The 16,692-nt window shown below is 43.8% G+C and overlaps 1 protein-coding gene and 1 non-coding gene across 5 annotated transcripts in view; both read right to left on the bottom strand.

Moving 5' to 3' along the window:
- The window catches only part of LOC140201499 (retinol dehydrogenase 13-like), an 82,039-nt gene that overhangs the window by 9,948 nt on the left and 55,399 nt on the right, over positions 1-16,692 (bottom strand). For all 4 annotated transcript variants that reach the window (XR_011886882.1, XR_011886881.1, XR_011886883.1 and 1 more), the window contains 2 exons: positions 7,507-7,719; positions 833-934 (listed from right to left, as the gene is read on the bottom strand). Coding sequence is in view for 1 of the 4 variants with exons in the window: in XM_072265693.1 (XP_072121794.1) it covers positions 833-934; positions 7,507-7,719 (315 nt within the window). In the remaining 3 variants the exon portion in view is untranslated. The remainder of the gene's footprint in view (positions 1-832; positions 935-7,506; positions 7,720-16,692) is intronic.
- Positions 9,999-10,112, bottom strand: LOC140202380 (U5 spliceosomal RNA). Its single transcript, XR_011887095.1, has one exon. It is a non-coding gene; the product is annotated as a U5 spliceosomal RNA (small nuclear RNA).

Raw genomic sequence — 16,692 nt, 5'->3', positions numbered from 1 at the left:
GAGAGGTTGGATTATCTTGGACTCTTTTCTCTGGAGTGTTGGATGCTGAAGGGAGACCTGATAAGACATTTATAAAATTATGAGAGGCAAAGATAGGGCAGACAGTCGGAGTCTCTTTCCCAGGCTGGATGTCTTAAATACTGAGGGCATAGTCTTAAGGTGACAGGGGAAAATTTAAGCGAGATGTATAGAGCAAGTTCTTTTAATAAAACATAGTGATGCTGAAGAGGCATTCAGTCAGACACATAAAAATGAAAGAAATGGAGGGATGCAGAACATGAGCAGGCAGCTGGGATTAGTTTCATTTATCATCATGATGAGCACAAACACGGTGTCCAAATGGCCCATTCTTGCACTGCACTGTTCTCTGCTCATGTGGTTGAGTGTCTCCTGCCAGCTGTGTATCCTCTTGATGCGGTCTCTCCCCTGCCTGCCACTACTACGCGACGATGCCTTTTCACTCATCGTCAATTCTTTCAGTACTGCTCTATTACACGCCTACACATCGATAGAACTGCTGTCGCTCGTGTGGCCCTCTGAGGTGGTATACTACTACAGTAGTTGAGGAGCTTTCACACCCAACCCAGGCCCTCCCTGTCCTGTAGCGGAAGAACCCTACACTGTGGTTCTTACCCCACCCCCCCAACCCCGAGCTCTTTTGTGGTTACTGCACCAATAAAACTAATGAGAAAATATTCATTTGAGGCAGTGGAATATCTCACTTACGAAAGTAATGTTGTGGTAAGCCAAGCATTGTTCAAAAACAACCCTGTTTATTAGGAGAGACGCTTGCTGTTTACAAGGTGAGAGAAGAGCTGTTGACTCCACTTACCGAGTGCCGTGCTAGAAAAGCTGGATTTGTGCATTCCTGTGTGTCTGCCGAGCTCTGTATCAGTTACACCTGGGTGCACCGCATTGGCAGTTACCCCAGTTCCTTGAAGTAAAGAAGAAGAGATTTTCCATGAAATTAGAGCATCAAAAAAGACATCATCTTCAAAGGCTCTTGAAATAATTCAGCGAATAGCTGGGAAATCTTCATGGTGAGCTGTTCAGAAGACATTATGGTTGTGTTAAGGCTCATATGAGTCACACGTGCTTCTTAGGCAGTACCACAGGATGACTTGCTTCTACTAACTTTGTGGCTGATTAGACCAATGTAGAGATCTGTTGAATGAGGTAGGAGGTGCCTGATAGGATGGGCAGGTGGCTATCTTCAGAATTAGAATCAGGATCAGGTTTATCATCACTGACACACGTTAGGAAATAATGTTGTTTTGCAGCAGCAGTACAATGCAACGCATATGAAAATACTATAATTACAATAAAAATTATATTTAAAAAAATAAGCACTGCATGAGTGCAAATTAGTGAGGTAGTGTCCATTGGATCATGGGCCATCTAGAATCTGATGGCAGAGGGTAAGACATTCCTGAAATGAGGAGTGTGGGTCTTGTAATCATAGTTCCACCAATTTCAAGATTATTATTGAGAAGGATAGGACTGGTCCACAGGTTGAGATATTAAATTGCTAAAAGGACAATCTTGATGGCATCAGAAAGGATCTGGCAAGTGTGGATTGGCATATCAGAATCAGATTTTTTATCACCAGCATGTGACACGAAATTTGTTAACTTAGCAGCAGCAGCTTTATGCAATACATAATCTAGCAGAGAGAAAAAATAATAAATAAAACAATAAATAAACAAGTAAATCAATTACATATATTGAATAGATTTTTTAAAATATGCAAAACAGAAATACTGTATATTAAAAAAAGTGAGGTAGTGTCTAAAGCTTCAATGTCTACTTAGGAATCAGATGGCAGAGGGGAAGAAGCTGTTCCTGAATCGCTGAGTGTGTGTCTTCAGGCTTCTGTATTTCCTACCTGATGGTAACAGTGAGAAAAGGGCATGCCCTGGGTGCTGGAGGTCCTTAATAATAGATGCTGCCTTTCTGAGACACCGCTCCCTAAAGGTGTCCTGGGTATTTTGTAGGCTAGTGCCCAAGATGGAGCTGACTAGATTTACAACCTTCTGCAGCTTCTTTAGATACTGTGCAGTAGCCCCTCCATACCAGACAGTGATGCAGCCTGTCAGAATGCTCTCCATGGTACATCTATAGAAGTTTTTGAGTGTATTTGTTAACATGCCAAATCTCTTGAAACTCCTAATAAAGTATAGCCTTCTTTATGACTACATCAATATGTTGGGACCAGGTTAGATCCTCAGAGATCTTGAAGCCCAGGAACTTGAAGCTGCTCACTCTCTCCACTTCTGATCCCTCTATGAGGATTGGTATGTGCTCCTTCATCTTACCCTTCCTGAAGTCCACAATCAGCTCTTTCATCTTACTGACATTGAGTGCCAGGTTGTTGCTGCAGCACCATTCTACTAGTTGGCATATCTCACACCCGTACACCTGCTTGCCACCACCTGAGATTCTTGAGGTACTTGAGTAGTACAAGAAATGCAAAAGAACACTTGAGGGAAATCAGGAGAGCTAAAAGGGGCATGAGGTTGCCTTCTACAGATATATTAAGAGCAAAAGAATAGAATGGGGAAAACATTGGTCTGCTTGAGGGTCAAGGTGGTCATCAGTGTGGAGCCGAAAGAAATGGGGAATATCTCAAATGGAGTTTTTGTAACTGTAGTGACTCGGCAGACAGACACAGATGCTATAAAACTGAGGCAAAATAGTGGTGAGGTCACAGATCATATACTGATTATAAAAGGGGAGGTGCTTGCTGTCTTGAGGCAAATTAGGGTGGATAAGGCTCCAGGGCCTGACAAAGTGCCCCCTTGAACCTTGTGAGAGGCTAGTTCAGAAACTGCAGGGCCCCTGGCAGAGGTATTTAAAATGTCCTTAGCCACAGCACTGAAGGAAAGCCAATGTTGCTTCACTGTTTAAGAAAGGTTCTAAGGGTAAGTCAGCAAATTATAGCCAGTGAGCCTGATGTCAGTAGTGGGTGTTACTGGAAGCAATTCTAAGGGACTGAACATATAAGTATTTGGATCAACACTGAGCTATTAGGGATAGTCAGCATGGCTTTGTGCATGGTAGTTCATGTCTATTCAATCTTACAGTATTTTTCGAGGAGGTTACCATGAAAGTTGATGAATGAAAAGCAGCAGATGTTGTGCACATGGACTTCAGCAAGGCCTTTGACAAAGTCCCAGAGGGGAGGCTGGACAAGAAGGTTCAGTCACTTGGCATTCGGGATGAGACAGTAAACTAGACTGAACTTCGGCTTTGCAGGAGAAGCCAGAGAGTGGTCATGGTTACCCCTCCAACTGGAGACTTGTGACTAGTGGTGTACCGCAGGGATCCGTGAAGGTCTGCTGTTGCTTTTTATCTATATCAATGATCTCGATGAAAATATGGTAAACTGGATCAGCAAATCTGTGGATGACACCAAGATTGGGGGTATAGTGGCCAGCGAGGAAGGCTTTTAAAGCTTGCAGTGGGATCTGGACCAATTGGAAAAATGGACTGCAAAAATAGCAGACTGGATTTAATGTAGACAAGTGTGAGGTGTTGTATTTTGGGAGGGCAACCCATGGTAGGACTTACAAAGTGAATGGTAGGGCACTGAGGAGTGCAGTAGAACAGGGATATCTAGGAGTACAGATCCAGAAACCCTTGAAAGTGGTGTCACAGATAAATCATAAAGAGAGCTTTTGGCATATTGGCCTTTATAAATCAAAGTATTGTGTATAGGAATAGTGGTATTATGTTGCAGTTGTATAAGACACTGACGAGATCAAATCTGGAATATTATGTGCAGTTCTGGTCATCTACCTACTGGAAAGGTATCAATAAGATTGAAATAGTATGGAGATAATTGACAAGGATATTGCTGGAACTTTAAAGACCTGAATAATAAGGAAATGTTGGATAGGTTTGGACTCTATTCCTTGAAATATAGGAGAATGAGGGGAGATTCGATAGAGGTATACATAATTATGAGGGGTATAGATGGGGTAAATGCAAGCAGGCTTTTTTTCCCTCAGGTTGTGTGAAACTAGAACTGGAGCTCATAGATTAAGGGTTAAGGGTGAAAGGTAAAATAACTAAGAAGAATCTGAAGGGGGAAGTTCTTCACTCAGGGGCTGGTATGAATATTGAAGACGATGCCAGAGGAAGTGGCGGATGCTGGTTTGATTTCAACATTTAAGTGTGGATAAGTATATGGATGGGAGGGGTATGGAGTATGGTCCAGGAGTGGGTCAATGGGACTAGGCAGCATAACAGTATGGCACAGACTAAATGGGCTGAAGGGCCTGTTTCTGTGCTGTAGTGCTCTATGACACAGTAATTTCAACATTAATTTGACATAGTGAAGAGTGGTTCAGTGACCCAAGATACTTTCATAATGAGTTTCCAGAAGTCCTATATTCAGGATGACAGACGAAAGGCGGAGGTGGGGATGGAGAGTATTTGCAGCATAAAGTAGATTTCTTTTGCTCTGTACCTCATCTGCACGATTCCATTGTTTGTGCTCACCGTGCTCGCTATGTAATTATTACCATGAATACTGTTCACTCTGTGAGCTTCATGCCAGCAAGGAGTTTCATTACACCCTGAATATGAATTTAGAAGCAAATCAATAAAGTGGATATGAATCAATGACTTGTCCTGAGCAGCAATCATGATTTTGATATCATTGGCTTTGGGAGCATAAGTAAAGAGAGGATTTCCTCTGGAAGGGAGGTTGATAAATAATTTTTCTTTTTAATTCCATAAACAGTATTCATAAAAACACATATACATTCAAAACAAAAACACAGCGCATGGCTCTGTGTACACTCAGTAGCTACTGAGTGTATGTTCAGGGTCGTCTACTGCTGTAGCCCATCCACTTCAAGGTTTGATATGTTGTGCATTCAGAGATGTTCTTATGCACACCACTGTTGTATTTCATGGTTATTTACCTTCCCGTCTGCTTGAACCAGTCAAGCCTTTCTCCCCGACTTCTCTCATCACCACAAGGCATTTCTGTCCACAGAACGGATCACTGTATGTTTCTTGTTTTTTGTTTTTTTGCACCATTCTCAGGCGATCAGCAGTTTCTGAGATACTCAAGCCACCCCATCTGGCACCAACAATCATTCCATAATCAAAGTCACTTCGATCACATTTCTTCCCTATTCTGATGTTTGGTTTGAACCTTGACCATGTCTGCACTGAGCCGCTGCCACATGACTGGCTGATTAGATAGACACTTTATTGATCCCAAAGGAAAGTACTGTGTCACAGTAGCATTACAAGTGCACAGATAGACAAATATTAGAAGAGAAGTAGAAAGAATAAAAATAAATTACAGTACCTTAAAAATAAGATGTACAAGATTTACAAGTCAAAGATTACAAGATCACTTCCCCGGCTGAAGGTTGACTCATTATAGAGCCTAATGGCCAAGGGTAAGAATGATCTCATCTAGCACTCTTTGGAGCCACACAGTTGTCTTAGTCGATTACTGAAAGTGCTCGTCTGTTCAGCCAAGGTGTTGAACTGGAGGGGGTAGGAGGGGAGTCGTTGGTGCTGAGGGAGCATTGGGTACCTTGACACCTGGACTGGTGTGCTGAGGGATGTGTGAACAGGAGGGTAGTTGTCAAACCTATTGAATTGGTTTAACTCATTCACCCATTCATGGCTGCATTCCAAGGCTCTACAGCTAGGCTGATTGAAGCCAGTGATGTTCTTCATGCCTCTCCACACCTCCTGTGTGCAACTCTGCCCAAGCTTGTTCTCCAGATTTCCACTGTATTCCTCCTTAGCCACGTTCATCTTCTTCTTTGGCTCCCTCTCTGCATGTTTCAATTCCTCCATCTCCTGATCTCTTTTTGTGGTTGAGAAGAGACTTTAGATCACTGGTGACCTCTGGTTTGTTGTTAGGGAAGCAGCAAACCGTCCTTGATGGTATTACAGTGTCCATCATATGTATCAACGAGCAGGTGTACAGGTGTACCTAACACAGTGGCTACTCAGTGTATATCTTCATTATTCAGTTGAATAGGGATGATGTTTTTGAACTAAAACAGAATCTATCACAGGTTGGCAGAATCTCAGATGGCAACAAAGAAGCATGTAGGATGAGATACAGTGGCTGGTTGAGTGCTGTCATGACAATAATTTTCCACTCACCATCAGCAAAACCAAAGAATTGGTTGTGGACTTCAAGAAGGGGAAGCTGGAAGGACACACACCTGTCCTCACTGAGGGGTCAGCAGTGGAAAGCACGAGCAACTTCAAGTTCCGGGGCCCAACACATTGATGCAATCATGGAAAAGGCATGCCAGTGGCACAACTTTGTTCGGAGTCTGAGGAGTTTTGCAGATTTCTACAGATGTATGGTGGAGGGCATTTGACTGGTTGTAGCACACCCGGTGTGAAGGCTTCAATGCACAGGATTGCCAGAGGCGACAGAGGCAGCTCCATCACAGACACAATCCTCCCTGCCATCGAGAACATCCTCAAGGAATGGCACCTCAAGAGGTGGCATCCAGCGTCAAGGGTTTTCACCGTCCAGGATGTGACCCCTTCACATTACCACCAACAGGAAGGAGACACAGCAGCCTTCCCCGATAGGTAAAGAATGATCTAATTTAACCTCTTATAGAACAGTAGTGATGGTCACATTCTCAATACATATTTAAAATCTCTCTGCCAACAGGTGAAAACTTGACAATTTACTGACCAGTGCTCTCAGTTTGAACTTAGCTCTTTCTCTCATAGACACATACATTTGCACGTTTACTACTTTTACATATTCATGGGCTCCCACAAAATCCTACCTTGGCGCTTCACCCTGGCGTAGGAGTGACACCGGCTGAACATCAGCAAAGTACGACGGAGATTCGTTCTCTGGCAGGCCTAACCTAGCTGTGAAGGTGATGTTCCATCGGTACACTACTAGACTTGATCTAGTAGTAGGATCATGGCTAGCTAAGTCCAGGAGATAAGCATGCCTTTGCCACTTCGTAGGTCATGCCTCTCCAGGCAAAGGCTACACCCAACAAGGACGCCGGCAGCAGGGCGTCTGATGGTGTCTGTGGTAGATGAACCCAAAAGGGTCAATGGTACAGCCAGCTTGGTGACATGCGGGGTAACCAGAGTGCTGTTCAACGGACGGCATCACTGGGCTAGTTAGTTGTCACTGCGGGGCAGCTTCCTTATCCGCTAAGTCTGTTACACTCCTGTGTACCACTCAGCCTCAGATTTGGAAGCCCAGAGAGACTGTATGGTGGGGGCATAACACCGTCTGTCTTATTACTGTGCAAGGCGTGGATACAGTCAACATTGAAATCGATGGACAGCCAAAGAAGTAGTATTCATGGAGTATGGAAAAATGTATTTATACTGCCAATTCATCTATCTATAATAACGCTTGCTTCGGTAAGATCTGTTGCTTAGAAAGAACTGATTGGATAAGCCATTATATTTGTATTACATGGTGGGACCTCACATATTTCAGGGGTTAACAAATAGCAGTTAGACCCAACTTACCATCAAGGCGCTTAGCCAACTCATTTGTAAACAGAACATTTGCAAGTTTACTTTGACAGTATGCTGCCTTTGTGTTATACTTTCTCTTCTCCCAGTTGAGATCTTCGAAATCAATTTCCCCTGCAACATGAGCCAGTGAAGACACATTTATAATGCGACTCTTTCCAGATTTCTTCAACTCGTCAAGCAGTAGGTTTGTCAAGAGAAAATGACCTGTGTAATAAAGGAAATCCATCATGATTAAATGTTATGAACAATGATTTAATAAATGAAGATAATTAGTCTACTTACAGACTTCACTACACATTTCAGAATCAGAATCAGGTTTCATATCACTGGCATATGTTGTGAAATTTGTTACTTTGCAGCAGCAGTACTTTCCAATACATATTAATAAAAAACAAAACCTATAAATGAAAATAAGAGGATATATTTAAAAATTAAATTACATAAGTAAGTACTGCAAAGAGAGAGCAAAAAAAAAGTGAGATGGTGCTCACAGGTTCATTGTCCATTCAGAAATCTGATGGTGGAAGGAAAGAATCCGTTCCTGAAACGTTGAGTGTGTGCTGTCAGACTCCCGTACCTCCTCCTTGATGGAGAGGGCCTGTCCTGAGTGATGGAGGTTCTTTTTGAGGCATTGGATTTTGAAGATGTCCTGGATTCTGGGGAGGTTAGTGCTCACGGTGGAGCTGGCTGAGTTTTTCCAGCTTTTTCCGATCCTGTGCAGTGGCTCCTCCATACCAGACAGTGACAGGACCATAGACATTGGAGCAGAATTGGGCCATTTGGCCCATCGAGTCTGCTCCACCATTCAATCATGGCCTATCCTTTCTTCCCCTCCTCAACCCTATTTCCCAGCCTTCTCACCGTAACCTTTGATGCCGCATCCAGTCAAGAACCTATCAATCTCTGCCTAAATACACCCAATGACCTGGCCTCCACAGCCTGTGGTAACAAATTCCACAAATTCACCACCCTCTGGCTAAAGAAATTTCTCTGCATCTCTGTTTTAAATGGACGCCCTTCTATCCTGAGGCTATGCCCTCATGTCCTAGACTCCCCCACCATGGGAAACATGCCTTTCACATCTACTTTGTCTAGGCCTTTCAACATTCAAAAGATTTCAATGAGATGCCCCGTCATCCTTCTAAATTCCAGCGAGTATAGACCCAGAGCCATCAAACATTCCTCCTATGATAACCCTTTCATTCCCGGAATCAACCTTGTGAACTGTCTCTGGACTCTTTTCTTAGATGAGGAGCCCAAAACTGTTCACAATACTCAAGGTGAGGCCTCATCAATGCCTTACAAAGCCTCAGCCTCATATCTCCGCACTTGTATTCAAGCCCCCTTGAAATGAATGCTAACATTGCATTTGCCTTTCTCACCACCGACTCAACCTGCAAGTTAACCTTCAGGGTGTTCTACACAAGATACAAACAGTTAGAATACTCTCCACAGTACATCTGTAGAAATTTGCTAGTCTTTGATGACCTACCAAACCTCCTCAGACTCCAAATGAAAAATAGCTGTTGCTGTACCTTCTTCGTAATTACATTAAAATGTTGAGCCCAGGACAGCTCTTCAGAGATGTTGACATCCAGGAACTTGAAACTGCTCACACTCTCCACTGCTGATTCCTCGATGAGGACTGGTGTGTTCCCTCTACTTCCTCTTCCTGAAGTCCACAATCACCTTCCCAATCTTACTGTTGTTGAGTGCAGGTTTGTTCTTGCAACACCATTCGACCTGCTGATCTATCTCACTCCTTGTCATGCACAAGTCCCTGGACAATGGGGGCAAGAACCTCACCCTGATGGCCAGCTTCGTGTGTGGCTGCATCAGGCTGTGCGTGGATCCCAGATACGTGGGCACCAAGTACCACTATGTGCCCTGGTTCTACCTGTCACCCTGACTGCAAAGGATGGGTCTGGCCCCACTCCTGCACAACACTCCCATCAGCTGGTCGTTGCCGCCATACATGTCCTTCGTAGAAAAGTTCTTCCAGGTCAACGCCTTCGATCACAGGGCCATCAGGCAGTGGTCAGCACGTCATGGCCTGCAGGAGAAGGGTGTGATGGACACAGTGGGGTGGTTCCCTGAGCAGACCGTCCAGTTCATCTGGCAAATTACCTCATCACCAGAACTCACCAACAGGCACCAAGACCTCACCTGGCTGGCGGTGAGAGAGGCCCTTCCAGTCAGATCCCTCCTGTATGCCCGGAACGTCGTCTCCACACCCCACTACCCACGGGAGGACTGCAGCGAGGCAGAGTCAGTGACTCAGCTCTTTGCTCACTGTGAGTTTGCAGAGAAGGTGTGGAGGAGGATGGAAGGGATTCATGGAGGATGTTGAGACTCATGCCCAGCAGCCAGAGTTGGAGAAAAGCAACAGCTCAGGCAGGGTTGAAGGAAAAGTCCAGCCTCTTCCTGAAACACTCAATGAAGAAAGCAGAACAACAGACAAAATCTATTTTTCACGTTAGAGCAGCCCTACCAAAGCAGGGCAACAAAAAATTGTCTGAGACTCTGAGTGTTCCTCTCCACGGAAATCTTTAGTAAAAGGCGAAAGATTTATACGATCTGAAGAGAAACCAGAGTATACTGATATTCAACCCTCTCCATTCTCTCCTCACACATCCCCTACCCTTCTAAAGTAAATACGACCAGCTACAATTGTAACCAAAATCACACTGGAAGAGAAACAACGATTTAACAAAACTTCTCCAAGCAGCAGAAAGTTGATTTACAAAGCCTTAATGCGAACCACGAAAGGAATTATATATATTTTTTTCAATTGCGCAAAGCATTGTGGTATGTAAATAAGGGAGCGGGGCGTGATCAGCCACAGGCTGAACTTCCGCTGGTTTTCTTTCTGATGTGTTGTGTGTTACGGAGAAGAAATCCTGGGTCACAATGTGATCCACAGGGAAAAGTAGAATCTTTTTATCAAAATAAACTTTATTCACAGTATAAATTACAAGAATAAACCAGGCAATACCTTTTCATTGTTACATTCACAGTCAATGTGTTACAGAATGTCAATTCCATTCCTTAAAACCAATAGGACTGTTGGCACTCATGTGACCCTGGGGTGGTTCACTAATACATTAACCTGCTGATTATCTCCCTCCTTGTCACCATCTGAAATTCTGCCAACAATATTTGTGGCATTGGCAGATTTATAGATGGCTTCTGAGCTGTGCCTAGCCACACAGTTGTGGGTATAGAGCAGGAGATTCCAATCTATGATCTAAGGACCCCTTGATTAATGGTACTGGCCCATGACATAAAAAAAGGTTGGGAACCCCAGGTGTAGGGAGGGTGCAGCAGTGGGCTAAGCATGCATATTTGAGATGCACCAGGGTTGACTGTCAGCGAGGAGGAGATGTTATTTTCAATCTGCACTGACTATGTTCTCCAGATGAGAAAGTCAAAGACCCAGTTGCAGAGGGAGGTACAGAGGCCTAGGCTTTTGAGCTTGTTGATTAGAACTGAGGATATGATCGTGAGCTATAATCATAACAGCAGCCTGATGTAGGCATTGCTTTGTCCAGGTGACTCAAAGCTGAATGGAGAGCCAGTGAGATTGTATCGGCTGCTGCCTCACTTTGGGAAGTCAGATCACCTGGCTGTACTTCTACTCCCTGAGTACAGGCAGAGACTGAAGACTGCAGCACCAATAGTGAGGACCAAGAAGGTATGGACAAGGGAAGCACAGGAGCACCTACAGGACTGCTTTGAATCAGTGGACTGGACTGTATTCACGGTTTCATCTTCAAACCTGGATGAGTATGCTGCTGTTGTTATCGACTTCATGAAAAACCTGTGTGGATGAGTGTGTGCCCACAAAGACTTACCCTACATTCCCAAACCAAAAGCCGTGGATGAACCAAGAGGTACGTCGTCTGCTGAAGGCTAGATCTGTAGCATTCAAGTCTGGCAACACAGGCCTGTACCAGAAGGCCAGGTATGATTTGCAGAGGGCTACTTCAAGGGCGAAGAGACAATTTTGAATGAGGCAGGGTTTGCAAGACATTACTTCCTATAAAGCGAAACCCAATAACATGAATGGCAGCGATATTTTCACTACCAGATGAACTCAAGGCCTTCTATGCCTGCTTTGAAAGGGAGAACACAACGACAGCTGTGAAGATCCCTGCTGCATCCAGTGACCCTGTGATCTCTGTCTCAGAGGCCGATGTTAGGCTGTCAGGAGAGTGAACCCTCGCAAGGCAGAAGGTCCCGATGGAGTACCTGGTAAGGCTCTGAAAACCTGTGCCAACCAACTGGCAGGAGTATTCAACATTTTCAACCTCTCACTGCTAAGGGGCAGAATTTCACACTTGTTTCAAAAAGGCAATAATTATACCAGTGCCTAATGAAGAGTAGTGTGAGCTGCCTTAATGACTATCGCCCGGTAGCACTCACATCGACAGTGATGAAATGCTTTGAGAGGTTGGTTGTGACTAGACTGAACTCCTGCATCAGCAAGGACCTGGACCCATTGCAATTTGCCTATCGTCACAATAGGTCAATGGCAGATGCAATCTCAATAGCTCTCCACACAGCTTTAGACCACCTGAACAACACAAACAGCTATGTCAGGATGCTGTTCATCGACTATAGATCAGCATTTAGTTCCATCATTCCTACAATCCTGATTGAGAAGTTGCAGAACCTAGGCCTCTGTACCTCCCTCTGCAATTGGATCCTCAACTTCCTAACCGGAAGACCACAATCTGTGTGGATTGGTGATAACATCTCCTCCTCGCTGACAATCAACACTGGTGCACCTCAGGGGTGTGTGCTTAGCCCACTGCTCTACTCTCTCTATACTCATGACTGTGTGGCTAGGCGTAGCTCAAATACCATCTATCAATTTGCCAACAATGCAATCGTTGTTGGTAGAATCTCAGGTGGTGACGAGAGGGTGTACAGGAGTGAGATATGCCAACTAGTGGAGTGGTGTCGCAGCAACAACCTGGCACTCAACATCAGTAAAACGAAACAGCTGATTGTGGACTTCCAGAAGGGTGAGACGAAGGAACACATACCAATCCTCACAGAGGGATCAGAAGCGTGGAGAGTGAGCAACTTCAAGTTCCTGGGTGTCAAGATCTCTGAGGATCTAACCTGATCCCAACATATCGATGCAGTAATAAAGAAGGCAAGACAACGGCTATACTTTATTAGGAGTTTGATGAGATTTGGTATGTCAACATACAAACTCAAAAACTTTTATAGATGTACCATGGAGAGCATTCTGACAGGCTGCATCACTGTCTGGTATGGTGGGGGGGGGGGCAGAGTGCTACTGCATAGGACTGAAAGAAGCTGCAGAGGATTGTAAATTTAGTCAGCTCCATCTTGGGTACGAGCCTACAAAGTACCAAGGACATCTTCAGGGAGCAGTGTCTCAGAAAGGCAGCATCCATTATTAAGGACCTCCAGCGAAGGCACACACTCAGCAATTCAGGAACAGCTACTTCCCCTCTGCCATCTGATTCCTAAATGAACATTGAACCCTTGGACACTACCTCACTTTTTAAATATTTGGTATTTCTGTCTTTTGCACAATTCTTAATCTACTTAATCTACGTATACTGTAATTGATTTAGTTCTTTATTTATTATTATTATTTTATTTTGTTTTTTTCCTTCTTCTATATTATGTATTGCATTGTATTGCTCTGCTAAGTTGACAAATTTCACATCACATGCTGGTGATAATAAACCTGATTCTGATTCTGATTCTGAACTGACTCTGTGGTGTTAGGCAAATTGCAGTAGGTCCAGGAACTTGCTTAGGCAGGAGTTGATTCTAGCTATGGCCAACCTCTCAAAGCATTTCATCATGGTAGATATGAGTGCCACTGTCGTTGAGGCAGCTCACCCCGCTCCTTTTGGGCACTGGTATGACTTGTCGCCCTTTTGAAGCAGGTGGGAATCTCCAATTGCAGGTGTCCTTGAACACTCACGCCATTTGGTTGGCACAGGTTTTCCATGCCCCACCAGGTACACCGTCAGAGTCCGACACTTTGCCAGGGTTCATCCCCTTGAAAGATGAGCTGATATATTGGCTCCTGAGACATTTCTTTGCCTTTTATGAAAAATCTCTTTCCCATAACGCTGATATCTGGGATATTTTGCAGTTTGTGTACACTGTTATCTTACTATATAAAGAATTCTGATCTTTAAATGATCAAAACCATAATGGTTCATTTGATTTTGGTGCTAATAGCACGTATTAACTGCTGGTACCTTCTCAACACCCTCACAGCTAATTGTTTTGGGAAAAATATGAACAACTAAAAAAACTCAATTGGCTAGGGTAAGGGGACATCTTGAAGTTAAAGATGCTCCTTTTGCACTAAGAGAAGAAGCAAAGTGCAAGAACTTAATGAATTAGAAAACATTACACCAAAAACCTCAGAACAGGTCTAGGGGCATGACTTTGAGAAACAAAATATTCTTTGCAATTTTTCCAGTTCAGTTTTAGGATTCACATGTGTGCGAGTTGACAACCTCTCCACAGGAGGGAGAGGGGAGACTTGCAGTATGGGCAACTGCCGGTCTTCCATTCAACCTTGCCCAGGCCTCAGTCAACATCGAAAATCGATGGACAGCCGAAGAAAGTTGACAACCATCTCACAGCTAGCAAGAGTGCATCAGAACTCCACACAGCTTGCAAATGAGATATTGGGACAGAGGCTGGTGCTAAGGAAACTCCCTGATGATTTTGCAATTAAACACACCATATGGTATATCATAAGTTATATGAACCAGGAAGTTCCAAGTTCAGTCCCTGATTTATAATATCTAATCCAAGCTAGAATTGAACGACTAGTCCAAATTGTGAAGTAGGATAGCTGGACTGGAAAAGATTGATAAGCACACCTACTGCATTTGTAATCATGACCATTTTGTAAAGCACCTTGTTACAGGTTGTTAAGGTAATGGGAGGACTGGGTTCAGCTGCTTCCACGTGATGTTCATCTGGTTTATACACGCTGAAGCTCAAACAAAAACAATGGCAGCAGAACAACACATTCAATCTCATGAATAGGTGCCTGGAAGAAGGAGGTAAGGAATATTTACAGAAGGCATGCCAATCAATTCAAATTACACCTAGGCTTCAGGTGAAGTTAAGAATGCTAGGCCAGTTTACTACCTTCAGGGTTCTTTAAAGAACAAAGGAGGGCTCTTCCTCAGAAACCATGCATATATTAAATCAGTCAAAAGCTAAAACTAAAACGTAACTGCAAGCAAAGAGCAAACCAAACTCAAATTGAGCTGGCCAAGTCCCAAAGGGCATAGCTGCCAAACTGAGTCTTGACATGTCACAAGTGAACCATCATGAAGGAAAAACAGACTTGAGGTCATCCTCATCAATCTATGGATGACAGAACTGGTGGAACTGATCACCATGCATTTTATGTGGAGATACTTGAGGACATTAGGTCAAGTTACAAGGCATGGGAATAGTTCGAAATGAGGTTAACTTGGAAGAGATCTGACAGATCAAAACTGCATGTGGTAAGCAGCAGTGTTAATGCACAAGGACAGCACACAAGACCATTTGGTCCCTCAAGCCTGATCTGCCATTCAGTGTGATCACTAGGCCTCAATTCATTCTCTGTGCTAGTTCACATAGCCCTCAATCCCCCTATTTTTCAAACATTTATTTACCTCTACTTTAACTACTTTGAATGGATTATCCTCCACAATTCTCTGAGGTAGAGAACTACATAGATTCACTGCTCACTGCAGGAAGGCTTTAAGTGACTGGCCCCTTTGCTTGAAGCTATGTCCCCTCATTCATGATGCTCCCACTAGTGAGAACATCACAACATCTAACCTGTTAGGCTTGCTTAGCACCTTGTATGTCTCATAAAGGTCACCCCCTTCTAAACTCCAAAGAATACAGACCAAACCTGTTAAGCTTCCCTTGACAGGAGAGTGTGATACCCCAATGTGTAGCCTTATGGACCAGCATGCTCCTCACTCTATTGTCAATCCAAGGGAATCAAACCTGGTTCAATAAGCAGCAGAAATGATGCCAGAAACAGCACCAGGCAGACCTAATGAGGCACCAACATAGTGAAAACCCACTAAATGACCAAAATACTATGGAATGAACAGAACTAAGCGATCCCTGATCAGTCAGATAATATGAAAGCTTGGCACACTTTGTTATGAATCATGGGGGGGAGGGTGCAATTAGCAAGTTAATGGGAAGAGAAGATGCTAAGAACATCCCAAATATCAAGAATGGCAAAGCCTAGCATATGAATGCTGGAGTCAAGGCTGCAACATTCCTGTTCACATTCAGCTGGAAATGCTGAGAGGTTGGGCCAACTTTGTTTCCTCCTGAGATACCCAGTCCCCCACCACTGACGTCAGTCTTCAGCCGATCTGGATCTCTCCAGCTGATATCACGGAGCAGCTGACAGTACGAACATGGGACCAAGTAACATCACAGCTGAAGAGTTGGGATGTTCCAAAACCATCTACAGCACTAGCTGAGCAGTTCCATTCTGACACGGGAGGTACAGGGACCTGAAGCACCCACACTCAACGTTTTCATAACAGCTTCTCCTCTACCAACAGATTTCAGAATGGCCCGTGAACACTACCTCGCAAATGCTTATTTGTGTTATTTACTTACTTTTGTAATTTGTAGAATTTCATTTCTTTGTACTGTACAGCTGCCACAAAACAAATGTCATGTCATATATCAATGATAATAATAATTACAATTATAACAAATCTGATTCTGATGGATAACCCAATCGATTCACCCAAGCATCTTAAAAGTGATACAGAGTGTCATCTTCAACTGGCACCTACTTCAGTTTCACAAGGACAGCTTGGTTCCAGGCCATAAGACTATAAGACATGAGAGCAGCACACACAAAATGCTGGAGGAACTCAATGGGCCAGGCAGCATCTATGGAAAAAAGTGCAGTCAACGTTTCGGGCCAAAAACCTGAGTTCCTCCAGCATTTTGTATACGTTGCTTGGATTTCCAGCATCTGCAGATTTTCTCTTGTTTGAGACACAGGAGCAGAATTGGGCCATTCAGCCCATCAAGTCTGCTCTGCCATTCCATCATCATACATTTGCCAACACTGTGTTCCATCTGCCACTTTTTTGACAATTCTTTTAATATGACTTAAGT

Source organism: Mobula birostris, chromosome 8 (assembly GCF_030028105.1).
Source record: "Mobula birostris isolate sMobBir1 chromosome 8, sMobBir1.hap1, whole genome shotgun sequence".
Classification (NCBI taxonomy): Eukaryota; Metazoa; Chordata; class Chondrichthyes; order Myliobatiformes; family Myliobatidae; genus Mobula; species Mobula birostris.
The sequence above is the reverse complement of the archived record's forward strand: the minus strand, read 5'-3'. Positions and strand labels throughout refer to the sequence as shown.